The sequence below is a fragment of the Saccostrea echinata genome, unplaced genomic scaffold (assembly GCF_033153115.1).
Source record: "Saccostrea echinata isolate AGI-Se365-2 ecotype Australia unplaced genomic scaffold, CSIRO_AGI_Sech_v1 ptg000016l, whole genome shotgun sequence".
In the NCBI taxonomy this organism is placed as follows: Eukaryota; Metazoa; Mollusca; class Bivalvia; order Ostreida; family Ostreidae; genus Saccostrea; species Saccostrea echinata.
In genome coordinates this window covers 23,585,824-23,603,566 of record NW_026889765.1, presented here as the reverse complement: position 1 = coordinate 23,603,566, position 17,743 = coordinate 23,585,824, and the positions used below count along the sequence as shown (strand labels likewise).

General features: G+C 34.2%; 1 protein-coding gene across 5 annotated transcripts in view; it reads left to right on the top strand.

Moving 5' to 3' along the window:
- The window catches only part of LOC133188566 (fibronectin type-III domain-containing protein 3A-like), a 56,966-nt gene extending 50,883 nt beyond the window's left edge, over positions 1-6,083 (top strand). For all 5 annotated transcript variants that reach the window (XM_061324041.1, XM_061324040.1, XM_061324044.1 and 2 more), the window contains 4 exons: positions 276-476; positions 589-755; positions 1,172-1,293; positions 2,069-6,083. In XM_061324041.1, the coding sequence (XP_061180025.1) occupies positions 276-476; positions 589-755; positions 1,172-1,293; positions 2,069-2,401 (823 nt within the window). In that variant the 3' untranslated portion in view covers positions 2,402-6,083. The remainder of the gene's footprint in view (positions 1-275; positions 477-588; positions 756-1,171; positions 1,294-2,068) is intronic.
- Positions 6,084-17,743: the final 11,660 nt, after the last annotated feature.

The window sequence follows — 17,743 nt, the reverse complement described above, 5'->3', positions numbered from 1 at the left end:
CCTCAAAATAGGTCTTGTCTACTTGTCTATTGCCATTTATCTCTGTAGTTCAGTAATAAAAAAAATTGTTATATATAAAATTTTACATTTTGTTTTTAGATTTGTTTCAGTACATGATGAAATTCATTACTAATCACTAGATAGTCACTGTATTTTGTTCTTCATTAATATGATATTTAGAAAAAAATATGGATCTTCTGATTAAGTGACACAGGTTTAAATTAAAATGACTTTATCCAAATAACTTACAACTTATGATTGTTATACTTTGACAGGATAAGGATACAAGCTGTGAACAGTATCGGTGTGGGTCCGTTCAGTGCACCAGTCCGAGTGACCACTAGACCACTTCCTCCAAACCCTTCCAAACTGGAGTGTATCGCTCCAGCACCAAACAGTCTCAAACTCAAGTGGGGTGACCAGCGGGGGTTAGATACGAATCACTACACGTTAGAAATGGAGAAAGAAGATGGAAAGTGAGTATTATTGACTTGCAATTGATTGATCGATTATGTAATAATATCAATGTTTTCCCCCTAGATTAAAGCATGATGAAATTATATTTTTTAAAATTTGTTTCTTTTGTAGCTTCCAAGTGATATATGAAGGCTCCTCACATTTCTTCAAGGTCAACAAACTACAGGAAACTACAAATTACAACTTCAGAATTTATGCCAGTAATGATGTAGGAAGTGGACCATATTCAGAAATTTACACATTCACCACAACCAAAGCTCCTCCCCCGGCAGTGAGGGGTGAGTAGTTTGATATAAAATAGGGGGACCTTCTTCCCAACCCCCAGCAATTAGGACTGATTAATTTCATATTGAAAAGCACTTCGAGAGCTAATCCTGTTATTCTGACACACATAGCAGCTTCATATAAAGGACAAATTTTAACATTTTCAAAAAAAATATTCTTATACCTCTAAGATGGAAGATTGAAGAGGGGTATGACAGTTTGGTTTCTTTTTTTATTTGTAGGTGTACTATAAACTTGTAAGCCAAATTTTATGAGCTAAATGAAATTAAAAATATAAGGTTCAAAAAAAGGTCACATATAATTTGTTACAATAAAAATTGGCAATGGTTGGATCGTATTAGATCCCATAAGTGTGAAAAGATGATAATGTGCAAAAATAGCTAATATGGTAAAATTGTTTATATTGTAGCTCCTCGTGTGTCCAGCATCACTCAGCATTCGTGTAGTGTGGAGTGGCCGGCGTGTAAAGCTGTACAGGGAGACTCTGTGGTGTACCTGTTACAGCTACAGGGGGAACAGGAATATCAAAAGGTAAAGAAAGAGGAGTCTGTAGTTTAAATTACATGTATTAATAGTTTTATTTAAGGTCAAGATCTAGTAAATGAAGGATGCCTACAGATTTCTCAAATTTGAGAAATAAATCCCTTTAATGATGCTTTATAACTTTAGCTTGGTCAAATAAGGTGTTTCGGGGCATGATTTGTAGGTAATCAAGACGAAAAATCATATTTTAAACTGTCATTTTCAATGAAAAATTAAGAAAACCAGTCATGAATACAGTAGTTTTTTCCATATCAGACCATAGAATTGTATCCAGATTGCCTACAGTCTCTCAGAAAACGGGAATTTGTATGTTCTTGGCCTCTAATTTAAAATAATATTAAATTGAATATAGGTATCGGGATTACTTTTCACATGATTTCAAATTGAATTCCTTGAAAATACTTTATTTTCTACATAATTATATTAGAGCCGTAAAGTACGGGAAAAAGAAAGTTGAAATTGATTATGACGTCATAATGGATCTAGCACCAAACAATTAGTCTAAAGTCATTTACTAGATCTTGACCTTAATTTTATTTAAATAAAATTTAATTTAAATTTAATTTAATTTATTAAAATTTAAAAAATTAAGATACATGTATTAATAGGGAGACAAGTGAAAGCATAAATAGAGATGCACAAGGATGATTCAGTTGTATTAGTTCTGAACTAAATAAATCATGAAAGATAAAGTCATGTAGCTACATTTTGGTACAATAAAATAATTGTGGAATAAAATGAGAGAGTATATCATTTATTGTAGATATACAGAGGAGAGGACACTGGTTTCCAGGTGGAAAACTTGTCTCCAAAAACAGACTATCACCTCCGTGTTTGTGCAATACGAATCTGTGAAGATGGGACCGAAGTAGTGGGGGCGTTCAGTCCGGCAGTGACCTTCACAACTCAAGGTCATGAGCTGGTCAGTAAACAAGAAACAGACATTAAACAAGAATCTAAGTTAGTAGAGCCTAAACAGTTAACTGACCAGCAGTGGGCCATGATCATCCTAATGGGCTTCGTTGTGTTTGCTGTGCTTGTCGCTTTCGTTGCTCAGCAAATCATCAAATACAGATCGAGTCAGGCCACAAGATGAGAATTAAGGTTCCAGGACCAGAGTTGATAACACGGGGGAAATTTTCCATGGATTTAATCGTGATTTGACTGCATATCGCTTCCGGAGAGTGCCACAGATCTGCTTCAGTGGAATGTGTTCCATGCAATATTATGATATAGATCTGATTCAACAAGGCTAGCAGGTGGCTAGCAGAGGATGAAGGGTTGATGTGCAGCAGTTTGTTATCCATGTAGATGTTTCATGTGATATTTTTTTTTTCTGTTCAAAGTCATGACATTTTACTTAGGAAGATGTTTGTGTCTTACAGCATTTACATGTGAATTTAAAAATTTTAATTGTAAAAAAATCTATCTATAGATGTTGCTTGTAAAATCTGTGAGTGTGCTTGACATCCTTGCAGATTATGATGAAGTGTTTGGTTCCATTTGGATCCACATTCACAGCTTAATCTCTCCTAATCAGTTGTGTTGTCTCCAGGTTTTATTCATTGAAAATAATCAGAAAATCTTATTTTTGAAGATTGGTACATTTTTTCTCCAATGTTTTATTGCAGATTAGAATGTTGTGTACATATTATATATGTATAAAGATATATTTTTCACAGCTTCCATGACTTTGTGTTAGATGACCAATGTTAAACTATGTGGAAACACTGCTTCTCATCTTACTTATTTATTGTTATTGCCAAAATCACTATGGAGAGGGGAACTTCATTTTTTTTTGTCCTCATTGGGAAAATTTTAATATCAAGTCTTAATATCTCTGTATTAAGAATCGTACATGAGCTGGAGTAGATTGATGCTCCATTTGTGAATTATTTTTATGTATTTTTTGTATCATCTTTATTTTTTTTTTCCTTCTGATTATGGGCCCCTCAAACATTTCCCCCTCCCCATCATTCATCAAGGTGAAAGACATTTTACCCCCATTCAGGTGTCATCACAAAAAAATCACAATACAGGCCTGACCAATAATATCTAATGACTCCAATAAATTAAATGGTATTTATTGTATATTAAATATGGGACATGATATATGTTAAGTGTTCCATGTTTTTTTCAAACCTAGAGCTAGGAATGCTTGTCGTTTCTTTGTTCCTCTGCCCCTGGTCTGCATTATTCAGCCTATAGTAATGGTTGTGGCTGTTACATTTGTTAACACAGCTTCAATATCAATGTGCCAAATAGTTATATGTGTAACCTGTACCAATTCAATGCATTTTTTTGTGTGTGTTTTTCTGAATTTTCACAAATCTTGGGCATGTATTTAAGATGAAGTATGTCAAAAACGGATTGTATTTGACAAGTCGTTTGTCTATTTTGTCAAAAGACTTGATTAAATTTGAATTTTAAGTAATCATAAAATCCACTGCAGTCCAGATAAAACATTGATGTTTGTCAATAGTTATGACCAGAAAGTTGATGAAAACATTATTTGGACCCCCCACCCCCCGGGGACTGATACTGATGTTAGACAGGCTTTCTGATCTACCTGTTGACTTTTCAAACTGTGTAACTTATATACATATATATATTATATTTAATTGCACTGTGCACTAGTTACTGGTACTATTTTATTTGTTATAAAACCCTTCACTAGTCAGATGTTGCTGTGTTACGTTCTATGTCATGTACATGCATTTTTTTCTTCGTTAATTAAGCAATCAAATGACCAGTCCTAAAATGGCCACATTTACGATTTTTTTTTTTCAATTTAATTCACATACTGTCATTTAACGTAAATGACTGTGAAGTTTTATTTATTGAAGCAATTTTATGTATGTGCAGTCATAAATTCAAATAAACAAAACAAAGAAAAATTGCATATAATTTTTTCTGAAAAGGAAAAAGTTATCATCAGCTTGATTCTTTACCTACCACTTAGACCCCCCCCCCCCCCCTCCTCCCACCCCTACCTCCATCATCATGGAAAATGTAATCTTTTGTATTGTGGAATCAGGATAAATATGTTCTCGTATAAATCTATACCACTCTTTTTAGGAAATATTGGCAACAAAAATACAGAAAACCTAAAGAATGTACAGAATACTTCATGTTGTAAACCAAGAAAGAAATCTGGATTGTCCATATTGTCAAAAAGTAGAGAACATTGAAATAGATATCACTTAGTTAAATATCACATACACTATACACCAGTAGTATAGGAAATGCATATCTCCCTAGGCCATGTTGATATCACTGTAGGACTTCAAGTGACCTTTGTTTTAGCCCATAGTTCAAAGAATTGTGATGCATTTAAATGTTTTTAAACTACTATTATTATGGTCATTAGTTGAGGAGTGATGGGTACTTATTTCGTTTTCTTTCACATTTGTTCATAAAGGTTTTCCATATCAGAAAGAAATTTAACTTTGGGGAGTGGGATGTTTAAGATGATCATTATTTAAAAGCTTACAATAGAACTGGAGGCTAGATCATATTACACGCGGAGTTGCCGGCCTTGCCATTTTGTCATGTCACATACGTAACCTGCTCGAAAAATTGTTGAATAAACTTTGTTATTTCATTGTTATTTTTTGACTTTGCAAATATCTTAAGGTTGTATTTTTTATGAGCATGACAATATTTTTTTTGTGTGTGTTCAGGATGTTTTCCTCTTTGAAAGTGATGTGTTATTTCAGTTTCCATTAATTCAGGGTATTGGTGATTTTTTTTGTCCAACTCTACTGTCTCTTCATTGTTTACATTTCAATCAAGAAAAACAAGGCAATAAACATTAATAAACATCGATTCCATAAATGGAATCATTAAATTAAAAGAAATTGGTCAAATTGTTGATTTTTGATACCTATATGTAGGCCATTATGGATTTTAAAATTTGGTTTTTGAGTAGAAAGTAAATGGTGTCCAGAACTTCTTTTTGATCACTGTTCCAACCTGCAAATTTTCCAAAATTACCTTGGCATTATTATGTGGTCTTAATTGTAAGATACAGGTATATTGTTTAAATTCTTTAATAGTCCCTCACATGAAATTTCGGTTGATATAGAAGAACATTAAAAAAAGAGAGAAATTAATATTTATGCATTGATTCAAAATATGACTGCACTTCATAACAACACTAAGGGGGACCCATTAGGACCTTACTTCTAGATATATGTGTCCAAACTTTAGCCCACTTATTACACAATTTAAGAGCCCAGTTATTTCACAGTTTTAAGAGTTGACCAAGATAAAGTGTTTCTTTGTTATAAGTTATTGTTATTTATTCTAATTCGAGAATTTAAAAAAAAAAAAAAGAGAATGGTGAATATTTTTTGGAAATGGCCAGTAAGGCACAAGTGCAATATAAGTAACTTCTGAAGCAAAGTGGGTCTGGTCACTTTGTATTGTGTATATATATATATAAATGTATTTGGTTGTCTTATGATATTAATTATCTTACATTATTATACTGTCATAGTGCATTCATTTATAGGCATGTTGCCTTGTTGCTTTAATCATTACGATAGGTTAGCATGCATTGTATAGTACCAGGTATCATCACTTGTCACTTGAAGTTCTCACAAAGAAAGAATGGGGAATCATTTAATTTTTTTGGTTGATTAGCAACTTCATGATGGTTTTTTTTTTGTTTCAAAATATATTCATGATGTGATGATGGGACATAAGTAATTATTATATAAATATATATATATACATATAAAATATATTCTATCAAATAAATTTATCAAATTAAATCATATTTTTGTTGTTATTGTAGAATATTATTGAATACTATACCCTTTTGTCCTTGTATGTGTCTTTTTTTTTTAATAAATGTAGTTTAGATAAATCCAAATAATCTACTGTAGTAAGCTTTGAATGAAAGGTTTTTGGGCATCATTTGTAAATTGAGAATTTTCAGAACTTTTTCCTTAATTATATTTTTAAAGTGAAGTTCCCGGAAACTGCTAGTAAGCCCCAGGCTAAAGGCCTATTTACACGGTCTGACTTGTAAGATGTGATTTCAGATGTGATTTCACATCTGACTCCAGTGTTTCATTTACATTGTATGATTTGTCAGATATGTAGTTCATTAATATTTCCCTCCAAATTTCTTATTGTTTACAATTTAAGAATGGAAAACAGCAATTACATACTACCTTTCCATTTCCTAATGATAGCAGCTATTTGCCAATTGAACACAGAAGAACATGGGCAAGACCTTGGTTAGGACATGGTGCATATTAATAAGTAAAGAATTGGCCACGGAAAACCCAAATGGTTTCATTTTTTCAGACAAATTTACTTCTGAGTATGATTTTTTAATCAATCTGTTTGTTCAGTTTCACTTTCCTGCCATTATCAATTCGAGTACATGGAATGAAAAATTCCCCCAAGATTTGGCCATGTAAGATATCACATTAATCTTAAAATTAATCTGGAGCAAAAGTTCGGGAAAAATCCACATGTTAATAGTACCTAATTTAGATCAACCTTTATGACCTTTCTTATGATTGGTTGAAACCATCTGACTTGCCAGACAGAATAGAACATGTCTCTATTCCATCTGACTCCATCTGACTTCATATCTGGCTTATGATTTCCCTATTTACACGGTATGATTTGTAAGATGTGGCGAGTCACATCTTACAAATCATACCGTGTAAATAGGCCTTAAGCCACACCCAGGATTCATTCTGAGAATAAGGGTCAAAGATAATAATCTCAATAACATGTCTCACCAGGCATTAACTCTGTTATAATTCCCAGATGAACAATCAAGTCAGGTCTACCACTAATGTTATGGAGTGGGTCAAAGCACCAAAAACACAATTGAACTAGAGCCGAGCTCGTTGCAATGCAACGAATAGGTCTTCCGCCGGAGCTCCGGACAAAACATAGCGACCTTGAGTCAAGGTCATACAACATTTTAAGGTTATAAACAATCCTGTAAGGGGCATCAACTTCCAATGTTTCAACCGTAGAAAGACAGTAAAAGAATGTAAAATTCCCCTGCAGTGAACTTGAACTTGTCCAAATAATCGTGCGTCAAGCCAGGACACATTCTGCAGCTGGTTAAGAGCAAACACCATCTGTATGTCATCGACAAAAAAAAAATTCACAGTCACGTATTCTTTCAGACTATTCATCCAAAACATCATATTCTAAGTGACATCGAATTTAAGTCAAGGCCATTACACACTTTGGATGATATATTTATCATCTTTTCAGTGAAATGCAAATGCATGCAATTTTTTCTATTACAAAATTAAAGACCTTTTTGTTTGTTTGTTTGTGTGTATGTTGTTTAACGTCCCTCTCGAGAATTTTTCAATCATGTGGAGACGCCACCATATTTGCCGATGGAGATCTGCAAATTTTGACCTATACTCGGCACTCATGGCCATTGAACAGTGAAGGATCTTTTTCGTGCCAGCACCAAATGCCAGACGGGACTTCAGTTTATACAGTCTCATCTGAAGGATCGGTCTCTGCGTCCCATAGTGGGATTCGAACCTGCGACATAAGGATCAACTCCTTAATCCACGACTCTAGAGGAGACACTCTTACCACTGCGCCACGTGGGCGACTAGACCTTTTTGAATTTTACATTTATTGTATCAGTGACCTTGAACTTGCCTAAATGACCTATTTTAAGGTCAAAAACAACCTTTGAACTAATTATGAGCTTCCAGTGATACTCAATGACCAAGATATTCCTGAAAAAGAATATTGCACTTTTCTGTCAGTGACCTTGAACTTACCAGAAAGACCTTGGATCAAGGTCAAAACACATCTTTGGATCATAAGCAATCTCTGTATCAAGTAATATCTTCCAGTGGTTTTATATTACAAAGTTATAGCATGGAAAAAAAAAATTAATATTTATCTGCCAGTGACCTTGAACTTGCGGGAAAAACCTCTATTCAAGGTCAGGACAAACCCATCTCAAGCAATCTGAGAAAAAGTTTCCTGTGTTCCTCCCACCCCTTATAAATTTATAATCCAGGCACGAGTTTTGCCACTTCTTCTGCCAATCTAGTACTATGTTATCTCAAACCGGTGGATCATAAGCAATCTTTGTTCCTAGTATGAGCTTCCAAAATTATAGCACATACAGTAATCTTACACTTTTCTGTCAGTGACCTTGAACTTACAGGAATGACCTTGAATGAAGGTTGTGGCAAACCCTTTTTGTCATAAGCAATTCCTGTATCCAGTGAGCTTCCGGTGACTCTCTTTTACAGATAAATGAGTCGGACAAAACTTTGCTATTTTTTTTTAAGTGACCTTGAGCTTGCCGGAATGATGTTGGATCAAAACCATGACACACCCTCGGATCATTAGTAATCTTTGTACCAAGTATGACCTTCCAGTTTCTTCATAACAAAGTTATATCCTGGGCAAACTATCACGTACAGACGGACAGCTAGGCAGACGGACAGTGTGATTCCAAGACTCAAAACACCCCCACCCCAAACCAACACACTTCGTTTGGGGGGATATATAAATTCCTATGTTAAATTATGAACACTCTTTCCGGCCCAAACCTTCTCCCTTGAATCAAGATTTGAAAAATAAAATGAATGTATGCTATGTTGGAAATTTTCTCATTCTAGTCCAGGGGTTCTTGAGAATACTATTTTCAAATGACCCCATGCGCGGATCTAGAGGGGGTTGGGGGCAGTTAAATGTATATACTAAACCAAGTAAAAGTGACGATGGAACCCCCCCCCCCCCTATAAAACGCGGACCCTTCCTCGAAAACGCGGATCTGTGTTAAAATGGTATGAAAAGTCTTAGGTATGAAGCTTTAAAAGTCAACCCCCCCTCCCACACACAAACACACACACGAAATAGGTTTTTCACGTTTGGGAAAAGAGTTTCTTTTTTTGACTCGTCAAGAAATTTCTGGGTTGAAATATTTTTTTATTTGGATCCCCCCCCCCTCCCCGTGGAAAAAAAATTCCTTGATCCGCGCCTGGACCCCCTCTAATTTTTACTACATGTATCCGTTAAAAGAGGATGTGACCCTTCATTTGAACAAAACTTTACCAAAAATATTCTATGTTAATTTTCGTTGTTATGGCCCAGTGGTTCTTGATAAGATAAAAATGAGAACATTTTACAAGTAACTTTAAAACGACAACGACGATAACGCTTATATACGCCAAGAAAGCAAACAAAGCTGAAAAATTATGAACAGAAAAGCTTACTTTGGGCCTTTGGGCTTGGGAGATGAGATACTTATTTAAGAAATAAACAACAATGTTAAAAAGTTCTCTGGGAAAGGTTAGGTTGAACGTGATCAAATCCTGTGAAGCCCTAAGGGCTTCTCAGATTTGACCAGGTACCAACCAAGTTCATTTCCCAGAGAACTTTTTAACATTGTTGTTTATTACTTTTATTTACATTTGAGACGAATTTTCTGAAAAGAACTGCATTTATTACACGAACGGCCCGCCGTATTCATGCTATGTTGTGACGCGAAGTGACCTAGAAGCTGTTTGGTCTTGAGAGTTCGCCTCGCTCCAACATTTGAATACTTATATTGCTGTTCAGCAGTCCAGTTCAGGAAATATCTATTCATAATTAAAAAAAAAAAAAAAAAAAAAAAAAAAACAATGATCGCTACTGAGAATGATCTTACTATTATTGTATGAGTTCTTTATATGAAGTCAAAAGCGGTGATATCGTCTTCAGTTTACATACCTTCAAAGGAATTTCGGGTTAAAAAGGTAAGCGTGATTTTAGGCTAATTAAAAACATTCTTCACACCGAAGAAAGAACTAATGATCATTTGTTGAACGAAAAAAAAAACATATATGTTTCAATAATTTTATCTTTTTCATCGCTTTAACGGCTTAGAAGTTCCGAAACCAGTGTCACCGGGACAGAAATATGTAGACAAGATATCATCTCGCTGTGTGATACGGTCACGCCATGACCTCTGACCCCCTAATAAGTTTGTACAGAATTGAACATATTTTCTCTTCAATAGGTTCACCGAAGAAAATTATTTGCAAATGTAAATAATAAAAATTGAAATTATTTTGTCATTTTTTTACGATCGACGGGCCTGCATTTCAAAGAGAGAGAGAGAATTTCTAGCTAGGTCTTTGAATAACAGTGACATCGGTTCAGAAAACCAGGTCCCTAGGAATGTACATGTATATAAAATAGGCAGTGCCTTTCTCTCGGAATTCATCACCTGCTTCTGTAAAGCTCCATCCTCGCTTGTACTTACATAACCGGCTGCGAAGGAAAACATTCTATTTATTTCGGGGATGGGGGTATACGTATAGCGATGAGAGGCAATTTATTCACCTATACGCTATACGTTCATTAAATATGAAGATTGCTTCTGAGTATTTGTATACGATCGCACGACTTTCGTGTTAATTTATAAAAGTTAGATTATATAAGCAAATAACTAAACTAACTTTTGTTCTAGATGAATTAAATAATTACTTAGCCGTTTGTAAGGTTTTTTTTTTTTTTACATTTATAAGAACCACTTTATTTTAAAAAACAAATAATCGTCCTATTATGGGCGCCCATGATATATTAGACAGGATGTTTAAAATATAATTCAGATATCGACACCCAAGAGAACAACACATTCTTTTTTTCAGTGGCGGATTAAGGAATCTAGAAAAGGGGGCCGACCAGTTTTGGGTCGGGGTAGGGGCCCAAAGCCACATAAAAATTGATTTATTAAATCTTGTGTATATTTTGGATACAAAAAGGGGGCTTGCAGGCCCCCTGAACCTCCTCTAAATCTGCCAGTGTTTTTTTTTTTTTCATTAGTCAGCCCGCGGGTTGACTAGTTACGGTGGGATAAAACTGCAAGTACGCTTGCATAATTTGGAATTCTGGGAAAAAGATGTACACGACTTGTTCTAAAGAAACTCGTGCTATTTGCTCCAACCAACAGAGCTGACCAAAGGGCGTGATTCTTCACAAACACCTCTAAACAAAGACGCGACCTCGATCTATTTATAGACTGCATTGTTCTTCGTCGTTCTCGACGAAAAATTAAAGAAGAGATTGTTCTAAGTGGGAAATATGATACTATGAAAATATTTCAGTGCTTCTTATAGAAGATGAGAAGTTTATATGCAGAGCACATGATTTAACACTTGATTTATACCCTCAATCGCCGTTGCAAGTTCAAGGATTTGTGTGTATTCCTCTGAATGCCTGATGCAAGACTCCCTCGATCAATACCTGGCATAAGACAGGTACGGGTCGGAATTCACACAATAATCCACTTGCACAAAGGTCCCAAGACAGTGAAAAAAAAAAAAGAATCTCTTTACTTTAATGATGAAAGTTATGAAAACGTCAGAATATCACTTAAGATGTGTAAATTCTTATAATTTACACGATGATAGACATGTACATGTAAGTGCCGCTTGTGCACGTGAACCGCGCCCACAGGTGAGAAACTGACCACAGTAGAACTGCGATAGTTGAGAGAAACTGCGCGGATTTATAGACAGCCCCCCCCCCCCCCCCAATTAGAGAGAGTGAGCGAGATGGAATCCAGTATCATTTTAGGGTATACGTACTGTGTGTATAAAATATTTTGAATCTCCAGTTTATTACTTTATTTTGGAAGCAATTCTTTTCTTTCCTAATAACACTAAAATGGATGCTTAAATTTAGAAATTGAATTAAATATACATACAGTATGCACCCTCCCCCTTCCCCTATCATGCATTGCCTCGAACCTGCACGATTAAAAAACTTTTATCTAATAATAATTAACACAATCTAACCCAAGGTCTACTTTCCTTTTCAGCATCATAATCTATATTATTTATAGAATTTAACAGTAAAAATGAAAATGTATACATTCTTACACGTTCAATGATTGGGATCATAGTGGCTTTGTTCATTTCTGAGACGAACTTTATCTGATGTCCGCGCCCACGAGAAATTAATTGGAGGTTATCATAATGATCACGATGTAGTTTAACTAAAATTTATTCTATGCTTTATTATTTATTATGTACAGAATTATGTTACAGATAAGAAAACGACTGGGCGAATTTTAACTTAGACGACAATGACTTTTAGTGAACACAACATGATGGATAAAACAAATCATATACCATCACAAACCAAGAAAGAAACTGTCTGTATTCCAGTGGCTGACTCTCAGCTTTTTTTTTTAAAAAGCTAATCTTCTTATAAAGACTTGCAGAATAAGCGAAATACTCCAGATATTTAATAAAAATGTCGAACCCGATCTAAAACGCGTTGACAAAGTCAAACCAGACGGTTTTAGTTTTTAGGGCATTTTTACAGTGATATGAGAAAAGTCTGATAATTGCTGTTAATTTTAAGAAATAAAGTTCGTCATTTTTCAACCTCGTTCGGTATAATATAATTTACTGATAATTTTTTCCGTTAAGGAGGAACACATGGGCGAAGGATAAAAAAGAGGTATTCTGCATGTACATGTACACAACATTGTTATTGTGTACTCGGATTAAACCGAAAATCCTTCGTTACATTGTATTTGGGTATAATTTTCACATGTTCTCAGGCGAATATTCATTTATTATTATCTGTCTAAAGATAATAATTTCAGTTGATAGAGAAATGTTTTTATTTCATCGTTTTTCCCCATCCTTTTGATTTACACGTTTGCGTTGTACACAAAAGCGTGTGTTCATATACCGCTGTTTCTACGCGCTATCGATATGATCAGGGAGAACATGATATTCTCCAGCAATTTATTTTTATGAAAACACTCAATGAAAACATATTAGGTGAAAATATATATACCGATAGTATCTTAATATCTTATTAGTATATACCTGTTTAATTGCAATGTAACCAAGCGTAACGATCGCTGGCCAGGACTTTTTTGAATATAATTTATAACCGTTATTAAAACAACTCGTCAGCTGAGCGGACCTATGATTTAAACAGTAAAATAGGGAAATTCCAGAGTTCGAAGTGTATTTATTTTGGGCGCTCTTCCACATAAACAAATAAGACCGCATTTACGCGTACTTACATGCATGTACCAGTTATTCGTATCATGGGAAAATTCAGTTCATTAGATGAAATAAAACAAATGCATAAGGTTAATCTTCCTAAACAACACAGTTTTAAAACAATCTCTAATATAACTGACGGTATAAAATAACAAAGAAATAACGGGATTGTGTAAACTTGTATTTAATTTGGAATGAGAACAAATCTTAACCTGTCAAATCATTTATAAAACATACTTCGTTTTACAGACACTAATTGTCGTGCGTAATCTTCACATGCACTGACCAAGAGGTCACAAGTTTGAAATGTATGGCTTCTCATTGCGTGAGTTTTGTCAACACATGTCGGAGTAGACTATCTAAGACAATTGATTCCCAAAGAAAACTGCATAGGAAGGTTTTTTTGTACACTTTTTAACGGGTAAAATTCATTCGACGCTCGATAGAATTTTCAAATACAAGTGAAATATTTAGGTTACTTGCGTCCGACCTAATATTTTGTATGCAATAATATTGTAAGTTAGGAAGAAAATAATACAAGCTCAAAAGTAGTTAATTTTATTTTCGATTTTCCTGACAATTAAAAATGTGACCTCTACGTACAATTATCGTAATAATTATATACATGCTGTTTAATGTTCATGAAAGAAATAGCAACTCGTTAAATAATAACATTAGAGAGATAAATAAACTGTTTCTTTAATACGCAAACAAAGTGGTCTTTTCGGTATTTGAAATGCATTGAATTTGAAGTCAGTTAAGACTAGTTGATTAAAACGAGCGAGTGATAAACAGTAAGACGAAATAATATGAAAGATTCTGAATGATTTTAAAGTAATTTTTCACAAAGCGCAATTATCTCGATATCGAGAAATACAATGTTTATAAAAATAAAATTAATATGCAACTTTCTTGTAATTCAGCGAATAAAATATAAATTGAAATGTACTAGCGACTTAATCAAAGATATTATAAAATAATCTGAAAGATTCAACATATTCATCCACTCATCACTTAGTTTACAAAATGTATTTGGAAAGGCCATTCTATGGTTTGTTTTGTGTATGACCTTAGGTCGCTGGATCACACGCCGATTGATCCCCGGTGACCTCCTTTGCCACGCGCTATCGAGGGAGGGGTTACATAATTGTAAACACACAAGGTGAATGTAAAAGGCGTGTACTTAATGGCTGTGAATGGTCTATGTTTAAAGTTTCGTTTTATTTTCTAACTTTATTGTTTGTTTTTATATGATAAGAAGAAAAGGTTATCTTTTTTCCCTGTTAAGTAGACTGGTTTATCCAAATTTGAAAACAAACGAAATAAAAGGGAAAGTTGTCAGTAAATAATTTAGAAATAAAGCTCAGAACACTTCAAGAACCCGATTCTAAAGAATATTAGCATCTAATGTAGCTAGGTTTATTATTTATAGTAAGTTTATTTTAATTACACGCATGAAGAGCTCTTGTTTACTTGCTGAATGAAAACGCTTACCTGTATATGTGTTATGCTTCTAGCTCATTTAGAACACAAGATTCAAACAAAATAACGTTTTCTTGAGATCAGTAAGATGTTAACTAACAACTTTAATTACGGCAGCTTTTTCGAAATATTTCGATGTAAATGTATTGTTGCGTGAACAGACAAAAACAGCGATTAAAATTCAAAATGATTTTTATGCACCAGTGTTTGGAATTAAGATTATAAAAGATCGGTAAAGTAATCTTACTGATTCGATATAATTAAAAACATAACTTTCCATTAATTAATAGCTCTTTGTACAAAATTGACATTATACGCGATCACAAATACTAGCTTTGTTTATGGCCACAGGTGGCTAGTACACTGGTGACCTCGATCAAAGGCGTGGGATTCGCGCGTTGGGTTACATAACTAAACATCGAGCTGAACATGGAGACCGTAATATACATACAGCTAATGATCGTGAATTATTCAATGCATACAGTTTAAAATCACTTACAAAGTTTGTTGTAATAATAAACGTAGAAAGATAGATTTAATATTCTCCGCTTTTGAACACTATTAATCTAATTTAAAAAAGAAGAAAAGAAAGACTAGTTGTAATAAATAATTTAAAAGTGAACCATAAACCACGTTTTAAACCTTATTAAAAAGAAAATTAACATTAAATACCGCAGGGTATATTATTGATAGCAAGTCTGTTTAAGTTATACACACGAAGAGGTCTGATTTCCTTGCCGAATGAAAAACGTTACCTGTTTACCTGGCTAGCTTTCTAATACGTATTACGCAATACCCATGGTATACTCGAACAAAACAACATTTTCATTAGATCAAAAAGGTGTAAAAGAACAATTTTGTTCCCAAGATCCAGATCGAAATATTTACCGTTTTTGAGTTATAAAGCAAAAACTTTTAAGGGCCCAAGATCCCTAATCATAGGGGCCAGCCCCTTTTAAATAGTATAATATGAAAGCCCTTGCAATTATGCACAACTTTTGTTCTACATGTCTTAACAAAATATTTCTAGTTTTCAAGCTATAAAGGAAAATTTGTCAAATTTTTTGCTGTTTTCCACATTCTAACTTTTGACCCCTCTCAAGCGCCATTTTTAATGCAAAAATCAAAAAACAAAAACCGATGTGCACAACTTCAATGCTTCCTCTGTTCAATTTCAAAGGGTTTTGTGCTCCAATTATAACCATTTCTGAGCCTTTGTCTGGAAATCGGAGGCATGCAAAATTCAATCAAAGGGGAATAACTCGTGAACAGAAGGTAATTTCCGAATTGTATTACGGTATTCTGACAGTGTTTTGTAAAGTCTAAAAGCTCTGAAAATTTGAACAAAATCTGTTTAAAAATGAGGAAGATATGAAGCGTCAAAGTTGGCGTCTAGGAAAAAAAAAAAAAAAGAATAATCTTAATCATCACAATCAGTAGAAGGTCTTCCGTTGGAAACGGAAGACCTTAAATATGGCCAGAGTTGCTCATCTGGTCCCTGGCCAAAATGGGGACTGTTCCATTAGTTAAAACCCCAATGGTGATGGATCCAGGTGGAGGCCATGGGAAGGCACATCCTGTTCCTCTGGGAGGGATTCAACCTCCTTAACTGAAGAATCCTCACTATCTTGACATTGGTGCTCTTCCAAAGGGCATAAGAGCCACTTCTGGAGGGGAGGTGTGCATTATTAGCCAAACATACCTTTCCTCTAGGGTTATTAGGACGCAAACCCATCACTCAACTGTTCAATGGCCACCAATATGATGTCAGATATAAAGGAATTTGTATGAAAATTTGCCATTGGAGGTGGCAGTGCAGGTGTTGCATGAAAAAAACCTTTATCCTCCAGTGTAATAACGGTAGGATTCAGTGTATATATTGCAAATGGGCATTTTCCATAATAAATACACATGAAGATATAAATGAGAGACTGATCTAATTTAGTTTGAAAAATTTTATCTATCATCATGATAAAGTTATTTTTCCTGTGTTATGATTTTTGAAAGAAAAGTTTGTATCATCTGTCTTATCAGAAATTATTATTGGTATTGTTCGGCAACTTATAGGCTAATTAATTAATTTTAATTGAAGTGCTCATAAATTATGAAAATCTAAACACCCATTGATCAAAAGAATTTCGCTTAAATAAACATCAATTATACTGTATGTTTGAAGGAGACCTCGTGGGGTGAATCCACTCGAGGCGAACAGGGTCATGGCGCGAAACCACTTTTCGCGAACAGGTAATGGGTACGAAACCACCCGGATCCCTCTGTTACGTCTATTTGGCCTTTTACCGTTGAGACGTCGAAGTGCGAGGACGTGTTTTATGACACCAACAACAGCGACTGGTACAGCAGCAGACAGTGATTTGGCACGTGACCAGACCCACTGGATAGTGGATTGTGTATGTACTAAATTATAAATATTAATAAAACCTGTTGTTACTACACCAGTCTAGACTAACTCCCCCTTTCCACGTAAACTTGAAAAAAAAAAACAATAAAAAAGTATCAAAGTTTTTGAAAACTTTTTGAAGTGTTGGTACTTGAACTATTAAAGACTCAAGAGATTTTTTAATATTCATAGACCTAGTTTAAAAAAGAAATTTAAAGAAATTGAAAAAACAATATATTTATATATTATATATCTATATGATAATGGAGGCAATCCAAGAATAAATGTATTTTTTTTAATATGATGTTTTCTTACAAGACATATTCAGAAAATACCAGTATTATAGAAGAAATGAAATATATCCTGAGAAGACAGGAAAAAAAAATCACTGTGCTTGTTTGAAACTGTGAAGTATGGGGGTAACTCCATTTTGATAACAATTGAAAATATTGGGAGACATAAAATTAAATTGAAAAATAAACATAGCTTGGTTTCATTTAAATCTATAGTGAAATATCAT